At 43.1% G+C, this 22,009-nt stretch overlaps 1 protein-coding gene across 1 annotated transcript in view; it reads right to left on the bottom strand.

Moving 5' to 3' along the window:
• Positions 1 to 22,009, bottom strand: part of EGFLAM (EGF like, fibronectin type III and laminin G domains) — a 127,588-nt gene that overhangs the window by 41,533 nt on the left and 64,046 nt on the right. The window contains exons 8-11 of the mRNA XM_074952493.1: positions 11,194 to 11,309; positions 10,579 to 10,921; positions 4,376 to 4,476; positions 3,262 to 3,362 (exon numbers count right to left, since the gene is read on the bottom strand). Coding sequence (XP_074808594.1) covers positions 3,262 to 3,362; positions 4,376 to 4,476; positions 10,579 to 10,921; positions 11,194 to 11,309 — 661 coding nt within the window. The remainder of the gene's footprint in view (positions 1 to 3,261; positions 3,363 to 4,375; positions 4,477 to 10,578; positions 10,922 to 11,193; positions 11,310 to 22,009) is intronic.

Below are 22,009 nucleotides of genomic sequence, written 5' to 3'. Positions count from 1 at the left end.
GGCCAGAGGAAAAATCCTCTCACCTGTAAAGGGTTAAGAAGCTAAAGGTAACCTCGCTGGCATCTGACCAAAATGACCAATGAGGAGACAAGATACTTTAAAAAGCTGGGAGGAGGGAGAGAAACAAAGGGTCTGTGTCTGTCTATATGCTGCTTTTGCTGGGGATAGACTGGTGGAAGTCCCGGATGACTGGAAAAAGGCTAATGTAGTGCCAATCTTTAAAAAAGGGAAGAAGGAGGATCCTGGGAACTACAGGCCAGTCAGCCTCACCTCAGTCCCCGGAAAAATCATGGAGCAGGTCCTCAAGGAATCAATCCTGAAGCACTTACACAAGAGGAAAGTGATCAGGAACAGTCAGCATGGATTCACCAAGGGTAGGTCATGCCTGACTAATCTAATCGCCTTCTATGATGAGACTACTGGTTCTGTGGAAGAAGGGAAAGCAGTGGATGTATTGTTTCTTGACTTTAGCAAAGCTTTTGACACGGTCTCCCACAGTATTCTTGTCAGCAAGTTAAAGAAGTATGGGCTGGATGAATGCACTATAAGGTGGGTAGAAAGTTGGCTAGATTGTCAGGCTCAACGGGTAGTGATCAATGGCTCCATGTCTAGTTGGCAGCCGGTGTCAAGTGGAGTGCCCCAGGGGTCGGTCCTGGGGCTGGTTTTGTTCAATATCTTCATAAATGATCTGGAGGATGGTGTGGATTGCACCCTCAGCAAATTTGCGGATGATACTAAACTGGGAGGAGTGGTAGATACGCTGGAGGGCAGGGACAGGATACAGAGGGACCTAGACAAATTGGAGGATTGGGCCAAAAGAAATCTGATGAGGTTTAATAAGGATAAGTGCAGGGTCCTGCACTTAGGACGGAAGAACCCAATGCACAGCTACAGACTAGGGACCGAATGGCTAGGCAGCAGTTCTGCGGAAAAGGACCTAGGGGTTACAGTGGACGAGAAGCTGGATATGAGTCAGCAGTGTGCCCTTGTTGCCAAGAAGGCCAATGGCATTTTGGGATGTATAAGTAGGGGCATAGCGAGCAGATCGAGGGACGTGATCGTTCCCCTCTATTCGACATTGGTGAGGCCTCATCTGGAGTACTGTGTCCAGTTTTGGGCCCCACACTACAAGAAGGATGTGGATAAATTGGAGAGAGTCCAGCGAAGGGCAACAAAAATGATTAGGGGTCTGGAACACATGACTTATGAGGAGAGGCTGAGGGAACTGGGATTGTTTAGTCTGCAGAAGAGAAGAATGAGGGGGGATTTGATAGCTGCTTTCAACTACCTGAGAGGTGGTTCCAGAGAGGATGGTTCTAGACTATTCTCAGTGGTAGAAGAGGACAGAACAAGGAGTAATGGTCTCAAGTTGCAGTGGGGGAGGTTCAGGTTGGATATTAGGAAAAACTTTTTCACTAGGAGGGTGGTGAAACACTGGAATGTGTTACCTAGGGAGGTGGTAGAATCTCCTTCCTTAGATGTTTTTAAGGTCAGGCTTGACAAAGCCCTGGCTGGGATGGTTTGATTGGGGACTGGTCCTGCTTTGAGCAGGGGGTTGGACTAGATGACCTCCTGAGGTCCCTTCCAACCCTGATATTCTATGATTCTATGAATGGAGTCTTAGAACTTTAGTAAGTAATCTAGCTAGGTATGTGTTAGATTATGATTTCTTTAAATGGCTGAGAAAAGAATTGTGCTGAATAGAATGACTATTTCTGTCTGTGTGTCTTTTTTGTAACTTAAGGTTTTGCCTAGAGGGATTCTCTATGTTTTGAATCTAATTACCCTATAAGGTATCTACCATCCGGATTTTACAGGGCTGATTCCTTTACTTCTATCTACTTCTACTTCTATTAAAAGTCTTCTTGTAAGAAAACTGAAAGCTTTTTCATTGTTCTCAGGGTTTGGGTCTGTGGTCACCTATGCAAATTGGTGAGGATTTTTACCAAACCTTTCCCAGGAAGTGGGGTGCAAGGGTTGGGAGGATTTTGGGGGGAAAGACGTGTCCAAACTGCGTTTCCCAGTAAACCCAGTTAGAGTTTGGTGGTGGCAGTGGATATTCCAAGGACAAAGGATAAAATTAATTTGTACCTTTGGGAAGTTTTAACCTAAGCTGGTAAAAGTAAGCTTAGGAGGTTTTCATGCAGGTCCCCACATCTGTACCCTAGAGTTCAGAGTGGGGGAGGAACCTTGACACAACCTAATCTTGTTTTTTGACTAAAAAGGGTGCCTTCTCTTCTCAGAGCCTCTCTGTTTCTCCTTTTACATTAAAGAGCGATTTAAAAACACTCAGACAACTGATCTATATCTGGTCTATTTTAGAGCAGATAAAATATCTTTTCAAATTTTAAACTTTCTTTAATCTGTTTCCTTCTTCCATGTAGGAGACTTTACATCCTCTGGCAATACGAAGTATATGGCAAAGCCTGCCAACTTTCTGAAATGGTTTCAAGATGCAGCGTATTAGAATTTGAGTTGCTGCTATCACAGTAATTTCTCTTGGGAATATTCCTAAATCCTTGGTGAGAGCTGGAGCTAAAGCAATAATACTGGGATTCTATATGAAACTCAGAATGTTTGGTACTGACTGACAAGGAGACCTCAATAGCAGCAAAGCTGAATGTGCACAAAGCATGCTATTTTCTTTCCTTTGTCTCCACTATATGGGTCAGGTTGAGATAGACCAGAAATAGGGTTAGGACATATCATTACCTTTTGTTTCCCCCCCATCTTTATAGCAATCACCATTCCGGTTAATAAGTGCCAGATGGAAATCTCTCCAGATATCCTTTAAGATACAGTCACTAGAGCAATGTGAGACTCTTTTTCTCCATTTCCATTAAAGCTCCGACCAGATCGGTGATGTGGGACCAAGTTCCAGTCCCAAACTTGATTCCTGCAGAGTAATGCATTGTACTACTACTAGACACCTGGGTTAGGTGCATCTCCTTTGTTCTGAAAACTTTCTTGGGGTTCCCTTATTTATGAAGCAAAGTAACTAACTGTATACACCTAGCTACAGCGCTAGCATAGTGCTAGTGGACTGCAGGCATTTCTGACCTTGCTAAGAAATAATAATGTTTACTTTGTGAAGGAATCCTCAGGGGGCAGCCTTCCCCAGATGTGGCTGACTTCCCCAGTGCCTGAGCTAGGGGAATCCTCTGCTTGCTGGTTGCAGAACATTTAAGGGCCCCTTTTCACTGCACACAAGGATTGGAGTGGGTGAGGAGCTCACGCATGGAAGGGCAGTAGATCCATTACCTGAACTGGATGTTGCGTCGGATTATCGCCAGTGACATAAAATCACCACGACCATGCTCATTCTCTCCACAGTACAGCAGCAAACCATCCTCCACTTCAGCCTGTGATCACAGTATCAACATGCAAAAGTCAGTCTCCACCTCCTGGCTATAAAGTAAATGCACTAATGGAAGTAAGAGGGCAGGAACCAGGAACTGTTTTCTCAGAGAGGGGGAAAAACAGGGGGTAGTGATATTGGTTTTGAAACACCATTGTTGGATGGAATTTTTTCTTGCAGAGTCAAAATTAGAAGTGGTTCAATTCCAAATCCTATATTTGATGGGCATCCACTATTAGGGTTTTATTGGAAATTGGTTCCGATTTTAGGCCACCTGTTCTATGTATACTGACTTTGTCCTGTTGCAAAGGAGCAGGTATACAAACTCTGATTTATTCATGAAAAGTGTTGGGCAACCTTAATCACAGGCTATCAGCTGTGTCTGTAATAAATAGTATGAATGCAAGTGAACAAAGAAATTACACTTTCAGATCAGATCAGACCATTGATCTAACTAGTCCAGTATCTAGTGTTTCAGAGGAAGAAAATAATCATAGTGATATTACGCCTGGTGGCAGAAGGAAAAAATAACTTCCTCATCTCTGAAGATGACCAGTGTATGCTGTAAAGCATAAGGGACATCTACTTATCTATGAAACAGGAAGTTCAGAGGTACTTAATTAGTTTATAGGTGTGCCACTGCTGAACAGATAGACATTTACAAAAATTCTAAACATAATGCAGTCTAAAGTTCACTCGTATAGCTCTGTCACAGTGAGTGAGTGCTAACCTGCAATCCCTCAACACTGCCATTTCCAGGACCTTCCCTAAGAAAAAGGAGTATGGACAAATACCAGGAGTATGGACGAATCTCGGCGGAGACTATCACATTTATTTTCTCTTGTGCGATGTAAACCCAGATTTCCAAAGGTGAAGGCTACGGATTAACTCACTGCAATATCTAGCTTGCAGCCTAGGCTTTTGAAGCTACTCACTCTTCTATTGATCCTTCCTTACACTAATGGAAGTGAATAACATTTAAAAATGCTTTGTGAGTTTTGGACTGTTTAAACTTACCCTGAATTCAAGGGTAATTTGGAATGTCTGATAGGAATTTTTCAGCGGTTCAAAGGTGATGTATGAGTATCCATATAACTGAGGATACTGGATAATAATATCTGAAAGGCAAAGATAAGAGCATATTGTTTAGCAATGTGTTCAAATATAAAATGGATACACACATTTAGCACTAGATAACATCAGGCAAAAAAACAAGACAGAGTTCCTCCAGAGACAACTATTAGTCAGCAACAGTCAACAATCAGTTAACCTACAGCTTTCTCCTCCTCCTACCTTTCAGAGCTAATTCCCTTGTTCCAAGGATCTGCTGAACTTGCACAGAAACAGCACACTCATGGGAAAATTCTGCTCAACAGTTTCATCAGTGGCATCACTAGGTTTTCACTGATGTAACTGAAAGCAGAATTGGGTCCTTGGTGATTCATCTTGATTTAAGAAAATGTTTAACACAGAGACAGCAAGGCATTTTTTTCCTCAGGGAAGAGAACATATGTGGGAAAGACACATTGAGTCAGATTCCAGGCTGCATTAGGTCAGCTTTGTAGTGCAAAGCTGCTCTAAAGCTGATGTACTTAGCCACCAGAGAATCCTTAGGTGGCTTAGAGCAGGTATAACAGCTTCCACATTACCACCTCCTCTCTGTGGCCAGCTTACAGTGTATGGCCAGGGCAGCCTATGCCCTGGCAATCATTGGCTGCTATAATGGTCCCTTAGGGCTGTTGACAGCTGGTGTATCAGCCTTCATGCTTCTCTAGCTTATGTCAGAAGGTCAGCCCAGCACAGGACAGCCCCATGATTGGGAAGAGCACAAAGATGGCTTAAAGACACCTTTGCATGTTCTGGTCCTGAGGAGCATCAAGGACTCCTCAGCCACAGCTCAGGATGTGACTATTATCTCTGAATCAGATATAAACCTAATGAAGTAGGAAGGATGAAGGGTCTAACCTTTCTCTATTACTTGTTTTCGGGGTGATTTTGCCTTTCCATTTGTACACAAGTACAGTTACTTTTACAGCTGTAATACAAAGAAACAAAATAAATCTTAGACTGATGCTAACAGAGCTTTAGCGCAGTGGTCCCCAAACTTTTCAGGGTCACACCCCTCTTACCCCGTCTGAGCCCCCCCACACCTCTGGAGCCGGGGCTGGGAGTGGGGTCATGGCTCCCAGGTTGGGGGGGATGGGACAGGGACGTGGACAGAGGTAAGGAGGCCAAGGCTGGGGCTGCAGCTGGGGGAAGGGCTGGGAGCAGAGCTGGGGCAGGGAATGAAGACACAACGAGGGGCTGAGGCTGGGTGTGGAGCTGAGGCAGGGCCATGGTTGGGGGTTGAAGCTGGAGGAGGGGCCAGGCACGAAGCCAGGAGCTGGGGCCATGGGCGGAGCCGGGTGCCACACGGGGCTGGGTGGCACTCCCTCCCTGCCTGCAAGGGGGGCTGGTCTCGGTCCAACCCACCCCCCGCCCCGAATGTTCCTCTGCACGGGGGGCGTGCCTCACAGTCTGGGGACCTCTTCTTTAGAGAGACAAGCTGGGTGAGTTAATATCTTTTATTGGACCAACTTCTATTGGTGAGCGAGACAAGCTTTCGAGCTTATACAGAGCTCTACTTCAGGTCTGGGAAATGTACTCAAGAGAGTTACAGCTAAATAGGAGGTTTAACAGATTGTTTAGCATACATAGTTAACACTTATTTCAAGGGACCATTCCATTAGCACCCCTCCAATCAGAGGGGGAAAAGTGTGTGTAGGGGAAAGGCAGTGGTGGGGGGATTATTAGCATGTTATAGATTGTTGTTATATGCCATAAATCCACTGTCTCTATTCAATCCATGATTTTTAATGTCTAGCAAAGTTATGAATTTAAGCTCCCCGGTTCGTCTTTTGAAAATGTTGTGCAGGTGTCCTTTGAGAATGATATCTGATAGGCATGGGCAGCGGGTGAAGCTTCCCATGGGGGAGGCTAGCCCCCTGTCCCACCTCTTCTACCTGCAGCCCTGCCCACACTCCTCCAAGGCCCCGCCTCCATTCCGCCCCAGGCCCTGCCCCCTCCCCGCTTGGCACCGCCACTCACCGAGTCCCTCTTCGCCCTCCCAGCCCACTGCAAGACCCCCCATGCTCACCACCTGATCCCCCACCTTCCCGCCGCTTGCTTCCTCACCCGCCTGCCTGGTCCCTCCTCACTCCTCTGCTCATCATAAGATACCCCACCTCCCGACCATGCTGATAAGTCAGATATAGAATGATCACTTTGTGAACAGTGTTCACTCACAGGTGATATGGTGGTTTTTCCTTCCCCCCTATGACTGGAGGAGTGTTATTGGGCCACTTCACTTCGAATGGTCTCTTGAAATATTTGTTAATTGCTTATGCTAAACTATCTGTATCTCACTGTGACATTCTGAGTACATTTCCTAGACCTGAAAAAGAGTTCTGTGTAAGCTTGAAAGCTTGTCTCTCTCACCCACAGAAGTTTGTCCAATAAAAGATATTACCTCACCCAGCTTGTCTCTCTGATATCCGGGGACAGATACGGCTACCCCACCCCCGCACCTCATCTCCTCCTCCGCCTCCTGCTCTGAGAGTGCCACGTCTCTGCTCCTTCCTCCCTCCCAGCACTTGCCGGCACCAAACAGGTGTAGCAAGCTCTGGGAGGGAGGGGGTAGGAGCGGGAACATGGCGCTCTTAGGGGAGGAGGCGGGGAAGAGGTGGGACTGGAGTGGAGTCTTAATGAAAATATTGAATAGTATCAGACCCAGGAGTCATCTCTGAGGTCCCCATTAGATATGCCCTCCCAGTGTGATAATGAACCATTGATAGCTACTCTTTGAGTACAGTCTTTCAACCAGTTGTGCACTCACCTTAGTAATTCATCTTAGTACTCATTTTAGTAATTCATCTAGACCACATTTCTCTAGTTTGCTTATGAGAATGCCAAATGCTATGTTCAACTGTGTAAAAATCCTTACTAAAATCAAGATATATCATGTCTATTGCTTCCTGCTTATGCACTAGGCCAGTAACTCTGCCAAAGAAGGAAATTAGGTTGGTTTGGTATGATGTAAACCCCTGGATGCAGTCCCTTCAGTGTGTGCTCACCTCCTTTTGTAAGACAAATGCATGCTGGCTATTTCTTATAACCCCTATTATCCTCTAAGTGCTTACAAACTGATTGTTTAATAATTTGTTCCAGTATTTAGGCTGACTGGTCTGTAGTTTCCCAGATCCTCTTTGTTCCCTCTTTTAAGGATAGGTATTATGTTTGCCATTCTCAAGTCCTCTGGGACCTCACTCTTCCACCATGAATTCTCAAAGATAGTTGCTAATGGTTCTGAGATTGCTTCAGCTAGCTCCTTAAGCACTCTAGGATGAATTTCATCAGGCCCTAGTGACATGAATAAATCCAATGTGTCGAAATATTCTTTAACCTGTTCTTTCCCTGTTTTGGTTGTCTTCCTTCCCCTTTTTCATTAATATTAACTGGGTTAAGTATCTGATCACCATTAACCTTTTTAGTGAAGACTGAAGCAAAATAGGCATTAAAGAACTGAGCTTTTCTGATGTCATCTATTATTAGCTCACCTTCCCCAATAAGTAGAGAAATTATACTTTCCTTCATCTTGCTCTTGTTCCTAATGTATTTAAAGAACCTCTTCCTATTACCTTCTATGTCCCTTGCTAGGTGTAACTCATTTGGTGGCTTAGCCTTTCTGATTTTGTCCCTACATGCCACAGTCACTGCTGATCTGCTCAGAGCCACACCTGGCAGTATCACTAGTTCCCATGTGGATAAGCAGCATGAGGTAGTGGTCAAAGGGACAGATGAGCCACACCTTTCCATAATGTCTAAGATGCAGGCTCCAAGCAGGCAGCACACCTCCCTGGACTTCATGCCCAGTTGGCACATGGATGCCTTGGTCCCCCTCAGGAGTTTAGATAGTCGCTTTCTAAGCCAAGGAAGCCATTTCATTTTCAGGAACGGAAGCCCAGCTGGATAAAGTAGAGACAGGAAGGATTTTGCCCTCCTAAAGAGACTTACAAAAGGAGGTGAGCACACACTGAAGGGACTGCATCCAGGGGTTTACTGTTTTCCGTAGATCTGTATCTCTCATGTTTTTTAAATTGTGCGTAAGAAATTCCTTTGCTAATCCTGGGTGTCCTTGCTTTACTGCTATGTTGTTCCTTTGAAACCAGAGCTCCCACAGCCAGGTGGTCACTGAGGGGAAAAGTGTCTAAGTAAGCAAGGGCTCAGGAGACTTGTGGCATTGGTGCCAGGGTCTAGGTGACCAGATTGCAGGGATCCATTGTCCAAGAAGAGTATTAGCATGGGGTCGGCACTAGAGAGCAGTGGTGCTGGAACTGGGAGGGGGAGGAGAGGCATGGCCCTCCCACTTTTTGAAAGTGGACAGGCCTGGCCCATCCACTTTTTGCTGGGGCAGACCCTGCCCCCTTCCTCTCCTCCTCCCCACAAGGCCCCAACCCCCGACCAGATCAGTGTGGAACCCAGCCAGGGAGCCATGAAGACCCTCCACCTGCCCATGGTGTGTGTGTGGGGGGGATGAGAGCAGCCCCCAGCCCATGTCCCTGCCCCCTGGGTCTCTCGCATGTGTCCCTACCCCCTCGATCTCTCAGTCCAGGGCAGGTGGTGGGTCCGCAACTCCATGCTGGCTCCTCACAGCTGCCCATGTGGCTCTCCCCGACCTGGCTCCAGCTGAAGGTGGCGGGGGGGGTTCTCGGAGCCACAGCCTGTCCATGGTAAGAGCCATGCAGGCAGGGGAGCCGCAGACCGTCCACCTGCCCTGGATGGGAGGGCCCAGGGGGCAGAGACATGGGCCGGGGGTTTCTCAGGCCCCCTTCACCGTGGGCAGGTGGAGGGTCCACCATGGCTCCCCACAACTGCCCATGCGACTCTTATCATGGCCGGGCTGCAGCTCTGAGGCCTCCACCTCCCCCTGGCTGGAGCCGTGTCAGGAAGAGCCATGTGGGCAGCTGTGGGGAGCCTGGGTCCCTCCACCTGCCCTGGGCAGGGGACACAGAGGGTGGGAACACAGGCAGGGGACTGCTTTTGGCCCTCCACCCCGCCCTGGGTTTGGGGTGGGCTCCCCAGCCCTGCTCTGGCTTCCAGCTTGGCTGGGGGCAGGGCCTCGGGTGGCGGGGCCTCAGGGGGTTTTGTGAAAGCTCTGATGCCCCTGCTATGGAGTACATCCGAGAAACCCAGAACTAGGAACAGTGATTCTCACTATCCAGACCCAGGGAGCTTAGTAGTACTTGGGATTCAGCAGCTGGATATTATCACACAGACTGGTGTCAGCTTAAAGAGCAGGACTGGACCTGGTTGTGACAATCACTGTTTTCCAGAAGGAGAAAATGAGACATGGTGTAAGATCTGAGCCCTTTTTCTGCAGCCACATTAGGACAGCAGCCGCTGTGAGCTAAAGAGCAGAAAGTCACATCCTCACATTTAATCTAAATTACATTAAAACAATGAAATACTGGGCTGTGAAGAAGGCACTTTGGTCCTAATAGTACCCACCATCACCAGATAAAGAAACAGATCTTAAAATGTTTAAAGAAAACTTTGATAGCATTCTGTCTGGCAAGGAATCACTTATCAACAGTTGTGATCGTGAAATCAATACTTCTTTATTGTTTTGCCTTTATGGTCCCTCCTTTATTATCTGTATGGTCTCTGTCTGGTTCTTTGATTGTTCCTGTCTGCTGTGTAACTAATTTTGCAAGATTTAATTCAACTACGATGGTGGGGTCTGATTGGTTAAAGAATTGTTTCATACTGGGCTAGGATTGGTGAAAAACACTGTTTTGTAGTATTTTAGTTTACAATGACTGGTGAAGGTAGAGCTAAGCAGCACTCAAGTTTAACTACATAAACTGGGGTCCAAAAGGAAGTTCTTTGGAACCTAACTCCAGGACACAGCCCAAGATCAGAGCTGCCAGACCCCAACATCGTGCCATCCTGCAGAAGCTGGAGGAACCCCAGATGACCTGATCCTGACTGGCCACCAGGAAAAGTTTGTCGGCCTTATTGGGAGTGGTGAGCAAGTATCAGTAGTTGCCAAACTGGTTACCATCAGAGGCAAACTGTGGGAGCCAATTAGGAAAAGAACCCCATCCACCCATCAAGTTGCTAAGGACAGAATTGTGTTGTGCTTGGAGAATAATTGCCCTGACCCACTGCACAAAACCTACCTTCTGTGCAAGTCTCTCCTCCTTTGCCCAGGTTACAATGACACCGAGAACCGCCCCGATCATAATCATTAACACAAAAGCTGTCGGCAGAGCAGATGGTTTCATCACAGGACAGATCAAACAGCCGTACTGCTGAGGCCATGCCATTCCTTCTGGTTGCCTTAGCTGTAGTGGTGCTAGCAGTGGTTGTAGGGATAGGGCGCATAGTTGTTGCAGGGGAAGCAATAGGATCTGAGGTGGTTGTAATTAGCCTGGAAAGGAGCCTTGTACTAGACCCTGGAGCAACCTTGGTTTCAACCAAAAACTTCCTGTTGCCTCCTTTGATAGCAGGAAGTGGCTTGAGCTAAAGCAAGATAAAAGAAACTTAAGTTTAGTACAGTCACATGCTAAAATTAAACATGTTCCATGGAAATTAAAGGTACATCCCCTAAGAAATATATTTGAAGAAACAAATTCATCCTAAAGGAAGAGAAAGACACAAACAAGCCACTTTTATTTTACCTGCGCACATAAGGTTAAAGGTTAAATATGCCAACAGGATCAAGTCCCTTTATCTAAAATACGACTAGAAAATAAATACAAATAGAAATGCCAAACTGGAACCTTTGAATTTACCTCTTCAATATAAATGTCATAGTCTGAATCATCAATATCAAATCCATCATCGTCACCGACTATGGTGCCTGTGATATACCGATGCCCATAGCTTCCACTTCCTAACTCCTCAGAACCTGTAAAGACAAAGCTGGCATATTCAGTTCACATATTTTCTCTCTTTTCAACCCAGAGCCATCAATTCCTGCATAGAAGTTCAGGTCTTAACTCATCTGTTCAGAACAATGAGAACCAGGATGGTGTTGGCATTCGTTTTAAAGAATCAGCAAACGTGCCAGTGTCAAGATGGAAAGCATACTGTAGAGCTAATACATCAGAAATTAAATATAAAGCAAACCAAGTGACACTCTCCTCTGGATTTCCTACTGCACTCTGTGCTCTGTACATCATTTTTTTAGACCAGAGTTTCAGTGTGACTCCATTTTTAATAGCTATATTGTCTCATTGAACAAATTCTCCCCCATTTGCAAGTGCATGGTCCACTACCTCCTCTTCTGGTGATCGAATATTATTCCTGTGTTAACTACAACAACTGCTTACCTGGAAAAGTAAAAGCAGGAAGATATTCAGGGTGAGATTTTCAATAGCACTCAGCTTTGGCCTTAGTCTGCTCCCATTGACTTCAATGGTTATACTTGGCCACTTTGGAAAATGTCACCTTTAATGTATTTTTAGCTTTTTAAAGTGCAATTTAGCAGCTGAAAATGAAGTGAGCCAGCACCATGTGAGGAACCAGCTCTCTGTGCACCACCAGAAGTGTGATACAGACTACAGGTTAAGGACCATTATTTCAGATGGTGCAATCTCAGGGCAGAGACTCTTTTTATTTGCATGTGTTCTATAGCCTCAAGCCCACCACTAATACTAGACAAACCATGACAATAGGTTATCCTGGCCAACAAAGTTTAACAGGATAGACATTAGGCATTACAAACAAGTCTTATTATTTTTGACAGTGGTTTAAAGTACTAGGGATTTAGTAACTAATGCACCAGTAGTGTTTTCATAAATTTGCTTTTTTCACAAAATAATTTTCTCACAAAAACAACCAGTTCCGAGATATTTTTACATGTATTCTCAATGTAAGCACACCCCATAATGCTAGGTCCTTAATTGGCCATTTAAGCTACCACTGCTGATCCATGCTTTGCCAAGTCTCTGTGTGGGTTGAATGCATGTGCTTGCTTGTTTTAGGACTACCTGTACTCTCTCTAGTTAGAGGTAGTAATTTACATTACAAAGCCTGTCCAGCCAAAGAACACCTGCTGAAGGAGAGCACAGTACCAGGGATAGCTGCCAACATGAAAAAACCAACCAACCACTTTATAGCACAGAGGCCTTAACTTCCTCCACTGAGCAAAGTGATAGAATTGATCAAAAATAACACGACTGAAAGGACCTGCAGTAGGCACAGTGTGAGCTGAGGCATTCAGCATTATCACGTAGATTGTACTTGTCTAGTTCTGGCTAACAAACTCCTCTTGCAGTGTGGGAACAGCAAAAGAATCTCAGTGACCTAAAGTCCAGAGGGGGAAATGCCAGTTCAAGCACAGAGCTTTTTGCAGACAATGATTAGCACAAGTGGCGCGCTCTCTTTCTGCCGCTGCACCAACAACCCAGAAACTCTGGCTGCAGACACTTATGAAATCAAACATATGCTCACCAGATATATATTCATGCTGCTACTTTACCAATCCAAAGGCAGACCATGATATGCTAGGTACTAGTTTTATTTATGGGTAGAAGCTGTTATATTAGGACTCACCATAATTAGGGAGCAATTCTGGCAGAGATAATGAGGCATCTGTGTTTCCAGACCCAATAATTGTAGAAAAGGTGCAAGGCTTTTAATCCATCTTCTATCTATAAATAAGATGTTACATCAGCCCTATATTAACTGGAAGTATTTAGTGTAAATGAGTTACGTCTTAGAAATGTAGCTCTGCTGAGTTTATAATATGCCTTTCAGCTCCTAATAGTTTGGTAAAAATTCAAGGTTAACTAGTCATGTACACACTCAGAATACACTCATGTGGTTTTTGTTAAAGGGCTAAATTCTCCTTTCCGTTGCACCATGTAAATTACTGAAATAATGGTATTGACAATGGTGTCAGTGACAGTAGAATTTGTCCCCCAGTATGTATTCAGAAACAGATGATTACTGTAGTTAAAGAGAGAAGTATATATTGGGCCCAATCCCACTTTCATTGTGGGAGTAGACAAGTATCTACTATAAAAATATTGGTGAAAGCTTCTACTCCTAGTACTCATGTGAGTAGTCAGTGGGGTTAATCATATTAGTAGGGTGAGCAGAATTTAACCATAGTTAGGTAGGCACCCTGCTTTTACTTCATACAAAGAGCAATCACTGGCTGGCTGTCCTCCTTCCCCACTTTATACCACTGGCAGAATATGTTTTATGAGACATAATGAGTGTCGGCAAAAGAATCAGTGTGCAACAGAAACTAAGGAAATAATAATACCCACAGCAGCAACATTATAAGTGAAATCTGCATTATACCTGGGCATGGTTTGAATGAAATTGAGTATATGATTAGCCAGTAGTCTCATCCGCTCACCCTGGATCTAGGCAATCTCAGTCCATTGGAATATATTTGCTTTTATGTCAGATCTATAATTTCACTAGGGACAGCTTGCCTTTCTAAAAGAGGGACTTATTTAGTGTGTCTGTAGCTGTTTCAAAGTCAATCCAGTTCAGTCAATACTCCTCTCATTTGTTGATAGGTACTAAAACTGGGGAGAGTGGCGGAGAGAAACATGGAACAATGGTGCCAATCATGACTTGGGATGTGATCAAAACTGTATTCAAAATATCTAACACATGTACCATACCTTTTCTAATTCAAAGGTCACAGACTACATAAGAAATATTCATAAAAGGGCAGATCCTGCGACACTCCCTCCTTTCTCAAGCAAATTTCCACTGATTTTAATGGGAGTTTTCGCTGAGTAAGGATAGCAGAAGCTGACTTGGAATAAAATGAAAAGAAAGAAGGCAGACACCTTCCTACTATCACACACAGGGAAAAGGTTAGAGCCCTCTTTGGCCTCCAGATACATACTCACTGGGCATGGTATTGACTCCATGCTAGTTTTGCACTAGTGTAACTCCACTGATCATAATGGAATTATTCCTGAGTGACACCAGTTTCAATGAGAACAGAGGGTCAGGGTCACTGACTTGGAAAAGATGCCCAATTCTGAGGGCAGAGTGTGTACCTTTTTGGGGTTTGGGATCAGAATGTTCCACGTCAATGTGAAGCACAAAAGAGATGAAGTATTTTACCTTGCCAATGTTTTTTAATGTATTGAGCAGACATAGCATGTAAAGCCTGGGAATAAGAGCAAAGAAGATATGGCTTATTAGGCCTGTCAAAAAAAAAAAAAAGAAAAAAATGTTGCTTCAAGGCCCTTCTTCTGGTTGGTTTTCTGTTTTACTTAATGAGAGAATGTGGAAGGTTGGCATTATGGGGGCAGGGGCATCTTAGGGGCCCCCGTACTTACAGGTCTCTCATTTGGCTAAGATTACCCTACCCCAACCCTCTATTGCTACTCATACAGGGCCAAATTCTTAGGAAAATCTCCTGCTGAACCATGGGATCCTGAAACAACTGCAGGATTTGACCCAAACTTGACAATGAACAGAAACTTGTTTTTCAAAACAACCAAACGTTGTAAGGAAAACTTTAAGTGGGTGCTTGGTCCACATGGAAAGGAAAAGCTCAGCAGAACGCCAGACAGTCACAGCCGGCACAAGTAACTTATTACTCCACCTGTTGATCTGTGCATGACTCAGGTAAAGCAGTGGTAAACACAAATACAAAGACTGGGAGGCACAGCCTTATCTTGCTGCGTCTAGATCTGCAGGGGTGAATTCTCACACATCAAGATGAGACCATCTTCTATCCCACTGAGTTTTCAGTTCACATCATGGATCATATGATATGACATGATACCCACATGTGAGGCAACACAAATATAAAATAACCAGAACACAAAGAAGTTAAGAGGAGTATTTTAAAGAGAAATCATGTGCTGGCTGATTTATTAGGAGCACGGCATAGCTCTAGCAAAGAGCTCGCCACATAATGGGTGGCAAATCAGGAATGATTAAACCAAGTGGTGCTTTGTGAATACCAAAACAATGACTATAGAGACTAAAAACATGTTATATATTTCATTACATCAGTGCTCCGGTGTGTAAGGAGATGAAGCCCATCTAAGACCCTCTACCAGCCTTGTAATCCTGTCCCATAATTAATTGAAAAACCTGCAGGGAGTCATTGACATAAAACAGCCTCTCTCCAAATAACCAGGGATTAAGTTATACCAAAGAAACCTTTTCAAAATAAATAGGAATCAGCACAAACAGTTATTGCCAATTTAGTAGCCACGGGCATATTGACTAACACAAGCAGAATTATGTAGCAACTAGATTGCAAAGTGCTTCAAAGTAGTTTTGTTAAATGTAGGTGCCGCAAACTTATTCAATTCAGAGGATCACATAGTTCTAACATCAAAATATTTGTCTAATGATCAGGAAACTGAATTCTATTCCTGTCAATGATTCACTTAGAGAAAACCCTGGATCCCAACACTGGCTTACTTTTCCTATCTACATAATGTGGTCAATAATACTAATCCACCTTTGTAAAACACTGAGAGATCTTTGGGTAAAAGGTTCTGTACGAATGGAAAGTGTATTTATTACCGTTAAAATGAAACATTCATGTCACGGCTTGGGTCCTAACTACCTGAAAGATTGCCTCTTTCCCTGTGTATGAGCTCAGATGAGTTCAGACTAGACACTCCAGGTTTAAATATCTGGGCCACCCTTTTTCAAAAGGGGCACCTGATTTTTGGTGTAACTCATTTTGCAAGTAGCCAGCTTGAGATGGCTGGTCCCTGAAAAAGTGATGTACCCAGAATTAGTGGACACTTTTGAAATGTTTGCCCTAGAAGGCAGGTGGCAAAATATTTGCAGTGAAAAGCCCTGAGTGGAATGCACTTCCCCGTCTGGCATGATAAAGCCCAAGACTGTTGACCTCCAGGCCATAGTGAAAATTCCATCTGTTTTCCCAGGCTGCAGCATGGGGGCAAGGGCACAAGAGCGGCAGGCGAGGCTACATTGCTTATTTGATACTGTGGGAGAATTTATTATTTTTGTAATTGTTACATTTGATATTTGAAATATGTTGGTTTTGAGAAAGTGTATATGCACCCAGAGCCATCTCTAAACAGTGTGTTTTAATATACTGGGAAAATAAATACAATGAAAAATATCTGAAGTATCTTTATATCTGTCATTAAGGTAATATTTTTATGTATTTATTGTATTACTGTAGCAACTATGAGCCACAGTCATGGACCAGGACCCCCCTGTGCTAGGTGCTGTACAATCAGAACAAAGACACAAAAATATACCATACAATTAACAAAATATTACATCATTTCTTTCCAATACAAAAACCAAGATATAGTTAGAATTCAAGGAGAATCCATGGTTAACGTCTCCCTTTGTCCCCTCTCTGCACATGGATAATTGTAACGTAAAACCAACCACACTTTATTATTGCATAATGAATAAGCTCTCTGCAGGTAATCAAGGCCAGATGTTCTATTTGCAATGATTCTGGGAGGTCTGTCACCTCAGGTGACGCTGTTATCAGCTCTTCAGAATACAATCTTCTCTTATTAAGCAATTCCAACAGTTTCCTGCATTGGCTGAAACACTGCCATTAAATGTAACTAATGTATTTGGTTTCAGAGTAACAGCTGTGTTAGTCTGTATTTGCAAAAGGAAAAGGAGTACTTGTGGCACTTTAGAGACTAACCAATTTATCTGAGCATAAGCTTTCGTGAGCTACAGCTCACTTCATGTATTTGGAGTACAGACATTGCTAGGATGATATAAGCACCTGATCCAATGCTCACTAATGTCAATGAAAACTTTCCATTGATTCCAATGAACATTGGGTCAGCTTTGCTAAGGTGATTGTGCACTGTAACTCACAGACAGCCTAACACAGAGATACTATTGAATTCTGTGGGAGCTGGGGGGTGAGGGATGGACGGGTAAAGAGTTCAACATCTGCCAAAAGCAGGCCCAGAAACACCTAGATGTCCAAGGCCTTGTTTACTTCATGGTAAGTAGGCAGATGGTGTGACTCTCTCAGCAGGGTCCATGTCTTCCTCGGGGTTTGGAAAGTGCCTTACACAGTATAGGAACTACTGAACTCTAAAAAATATATAACAATCAGAGCAGCTTGTGACACAGTAGGAAAATGAGACAGAAGATCAGGGTGCTTCATGAATGCATGGTATACATGCAGGAGTGGAGTGCGCCTTCTATGTTAGCCTCCAATAGAGCAGAAACACATATGTTCAAATGCATTTGGAGTAACGCTCAGGATCTGGCCCTCCGCATGCATGCATATCACTATATAATATAAACAATTTATTTAATTTTATATTCGCAGACCAAAAAAATATGATAAACTAGCATTAACGCTTAAAGTACCTGTTAGTATTTTACAGGTAAGACGTATCATAAGAATATTGTAATTATCCCCAAAACAAACATTGCAAACCTAGGAAATACAAACTGAAGGCTAAAGTTAAAAGAAATCCAAATGTATTAGGAACTTAACCACCTGCATTTAACTGCAATAAAAAGTTGTCACATGGACAAATGCCATCTCATCAAGATATTTCAGGCTACATCTACACTAGCAACTGTACATGAGCATGGTTGTGCCACCATAATCCCGTATTGTCCACACTTAAACCCCAGAAGCATGTGTCTGAAGGGGAGTAGAGGGCGAGAAAGCTAGCATGCCTGAGGGATGTAGATAAGTACATGCTTCAGGCTGTGGCATGTCCCTGTACCTGTGCCAGTGTGCAGTGTGGAGGGGGGTAAGGGGCATGTACCACGTCTTGAGTTTCAATAGTCCTCCACACCCCCATTCCCATAATGCACTGAGCCCTTTTCTGCCTGACCCTACCCAATCTAAAGAGATCACTCTTTTAATCCATACAGGTGAATACAGCTCCTGCTCCCAGAGCAGCCCCCTGGCACACCCACTACACCCAGATGCTAATCAGTGTGTAGTCAGAATACACTGTCCTCCACGAATTCACCCAGAACAGCAAGAACCTACACCAGTACCAGAAAATTTCAGAGTCTGGAGCAGGGGTCACTGAATGAACTCCAGCCCAGTGTCAGGAAACACTTGAGGCTCCTGCACAACCATGATCTCATCAGTAGAGTTTCCAGTCCCAAAGTGGTTTGTAGTGGACCTATAGCTGTTTGGTGTTGACAGCTTCCCCAGGGCTATAGTCACCTGCTTCTGCACCTGTATGACTTCCCTGAACTGAGAGTTCTGGCAATGCAGAAGTGTGGTGCAAGATCTTCATGCAGCTCAATGAAGGTCTATTTCCTCTTTCAGACGTTCTGAAGCCACTGCTGGTCATCCCAGGTTCCAAATCAATGTGATCCCACCACACTGTGCTGGTTCTTCTGCACCAGAAGAATGGTCCACCCCTGGGCAACACCAGCATTCACCATATCTGTGCCATAGGAGCTGAATGAATTGTCATTCACCTTCAATGTCAGCCATATTCGACATGTCACAAAGTTCTGCCCAAATTCCATCCAGCATCTCACTGATAGCCTTCTCCACTACGTAAACATTTGTCTCACAATAAGGAGCAGGAGCAGAACCACAAACACATCATCATCCCATTGCTCCATGTCTTCTACTCAGTTTAGCTGGGGGGAGATATCATCACAAATTGGCACCTGCAAATGCATGATGACTGGGGACAGTACCAAGAGCACACAGCAAAGCAGTTCCTAGAGTGTCTGTGTGTGATGCACAGAACCCTGGGATACCACCTCTGAAACAGTACAGCAGCAGTATGGACATGGGTGTACATAGGGTGACCAGACGTCCCAATAAAATTGGAACTGTCCCGATTTTTAGGTCTTTGTCCCGCGTCCTGACTGATGCACGGTCGGGACGCCATTTGTCCCAATATTGCGGCTTTGGCCGCTCCAGCGTTTTGGTTTTTTTTTGCTTTGTCAACTCCGGCCGCCTTTTTTTTTTTTTTTGCTTCCCCCATGTATCCCGATATTTTCTTTGTTTCATCTGGTCACCTTAGGTGTAAATGTACCTGGGTCCAGCACAGCATATGTGGACATACAGCATGGTACGGGGAACAGGCATAAGCATGGAGTATGTGCACCAGTGTAGACAAAGCCCCAGGCATTGAGAAATTTTGAGTTGGTAGCCAGAAATTGGTGAGAGGGTACCAAAGAAAATATTTACTGTAAAACCTACCATTCCCTGGGAGGGAGGGAGGGGAAGGACGACACTACTATTTGCTCTTTGAAATAATACCACTTCTGAGGATGCAAAACTTAAAAGAGAAAAGATGCTTCCAGATCAGACATGCCAATTTGCTGGCAATGAAATAACCTTTGCAGTAACACTGTCTTCTTCGGAGTTTAGGGTGGATAAAAATCAATTTTTTTTTCTGAAAAAAAATATGGGTTTTTTAATTTAAATCTGACTTTTTAATTTTGTTATTTAAATTATAGCTAGTTTTTCTTTTTAAAAATAAACCTGTTTAAAACAAAATCTGAATTTAATACAAAATATGTTAAGGCCTAAACTTATTATAATATCTTAAAACATTCAATTAGAAAATTAGAAAAAAATCCACGAGCCTCTATCAAAAACTTTGAGTTAAAGTTAAAGTTAAAAAAAATCCATGAGCCTCTATCAAAAACTTTGAGTTAAAGTTAAAGTTAAACAAAATCTGAATTTAATACAAAATATGTTAAGGCCTAAACTTATTATAATATCTTAAAACATTCAATTAGAAAATTAGAAAAAAAATCCATGAGCCTCTATCAAAAACTTTGAGTTAAAGATTGCTTTTCTATTTAAAGAAATAAACAGGGGGAAAATATGTAACTGGTCAAGCTTTGTAAATATGGCACAATAGGTCAGGTACGGTATTAAGGGCTTGATCCTGTGGGGACTCAGGGGCTGTGTGACTAGGTGCAAGAGACTGGTAAAGTCATGACAGGCACTAGGACCCAGCCTTTGACTCCAGGAGACATCATCATGTATCTCATCACCACTGAACTCACCTGCGTGGTTTCATTCTCTTATTTTATAGCTTCTCCCTACCTAACCTCTGATTGGCTCAGTTTTCAAGTTATGATTATTTATGACACCAGCCACCATGTAAACTTACTTTCCAGCTCATGGAAAAATACTGAAGTTTATGTATCTAAAATATTTAAGGTTGTGTTGTTTAATAAAAATAAATTTCATTTGCGGTTTTGTTGTGTTTAATTAAATTCCAGTTACCATCCTAGTGCAGCTTGACACAAATCATGAGCAAAAAGTTAATTATCTAGTAAATAAGCAATATATCATTCATCATTTTCTAACAAACTAAAAATGGACAATAAGAATCTGAAAATATTAAGCTATATCATTGTTTAAATAAATGTACATAGTGTGTCCTCCTAGATAGCAAAAAGATGTACCAAATCTAGTGTAAAGGGTCTATTTAGTTGTAAATCAACATGTTTTAACGGTTATATCAACCAATAAGAAATGCACCTTTGTTCAGAAAATAACTGAAGTACAAATGGAAAAGTTGATTAAAACGGGTTATTTAAATTGAGGCTTTCCACTTGGTGATTCAAATTGACTTGATTTAAATAAATCCATCCTAGTTTCTGCTAATATTTTATTTCTGCTAATATTTTATTTCAGCCGATTGGGTCCGGGTAACTATGGCCAGATGTGAACTAGATAGAAGTGGGCATTTCACTACCTGTAGATCTCTACTGATTTCCAACAGAGCTTGCTGGAGAGTTTTGTTAGACTTCTGTGCATCTTCTGGCCATGTTAGACCTCTGTAATGAAGTATTTTAAGTTCAGTTTATGTACATTGAGGGCTTCTGGTTTTTGGAGTTTATTAATTTCATTGGGGTGGGGGGTATTTTTAGCATTTTTTTAATTTTATGTAGGCTGTCCAAAAATCAGGAGTTTTCAGAGCTCTTTATATATGATTGTAATGTATATTATATATATGAAACATGACAGTATATACTGCTGTAATGAGAAATCTTTGTAATGTTTAATGTTGTGCTGATGCAAACAGCAATATGTTAAAGTGCATTAGGAAGCCTTTAGTGTGCGCCAGCAGGGTCTACACACAGACCAATTAATGTGAAATACATTAGTGCGCTTTAGAAATGACACCTCCATAGTATGCATTACTGTTCTGTGTAGACACGCCCTTATACACAAGTGATTGTTTCCAGTGTTGTTCTGGTGTTTATTGGATAAATACCAACTTCTCTTTCTTTTCATGGATGTTTTATTGTTTTTTTATCAGTTAAAATGTAAAATCAGAAGTCTTATATATACTGTACCTGACTTTGTGACTGAGCGTTTGAGGGACTGGGCAGTGCTGACAGCTAACTCATTCACACCTTCCTGTTGTAGTTACGTGTACAGATTTCTAATGAAATAAGGTTGTTTTCCCTACTCTTTCCAAATTAATGTCATGTCAGTCCCATTACTCAATTTCAACAGACTGGAATGTTATTCAGAAAGTGCAACATTCCCAAATTAGCATTCAGAGCCTGAGTATCTTCTGGGCAATGGCCCACAGTGGAAGATGAAGAAAACAGGTACAAGCTGTAGATGCAGTCATCACTAAGCAGGATTGGTACCCACTCATGTAGTGAAGGATTATTAGATGG

Source organism: Natator depressus, chromosome 5 (genome assembly GCF_965152275.1).
Source record: "Natator depressus isolate rNatDep1 chromosome 5, rNatDep2.hap1, whole genome shotgun sequence".
Lineage (NCBI taxonomy): Eukaryota > Metazoa > Chordata > Testudines > Cheloniidae > Natator > Natator depressus.
This window is presented reverse-complemented; position numbering and strand designations above follow the sequence as displayed.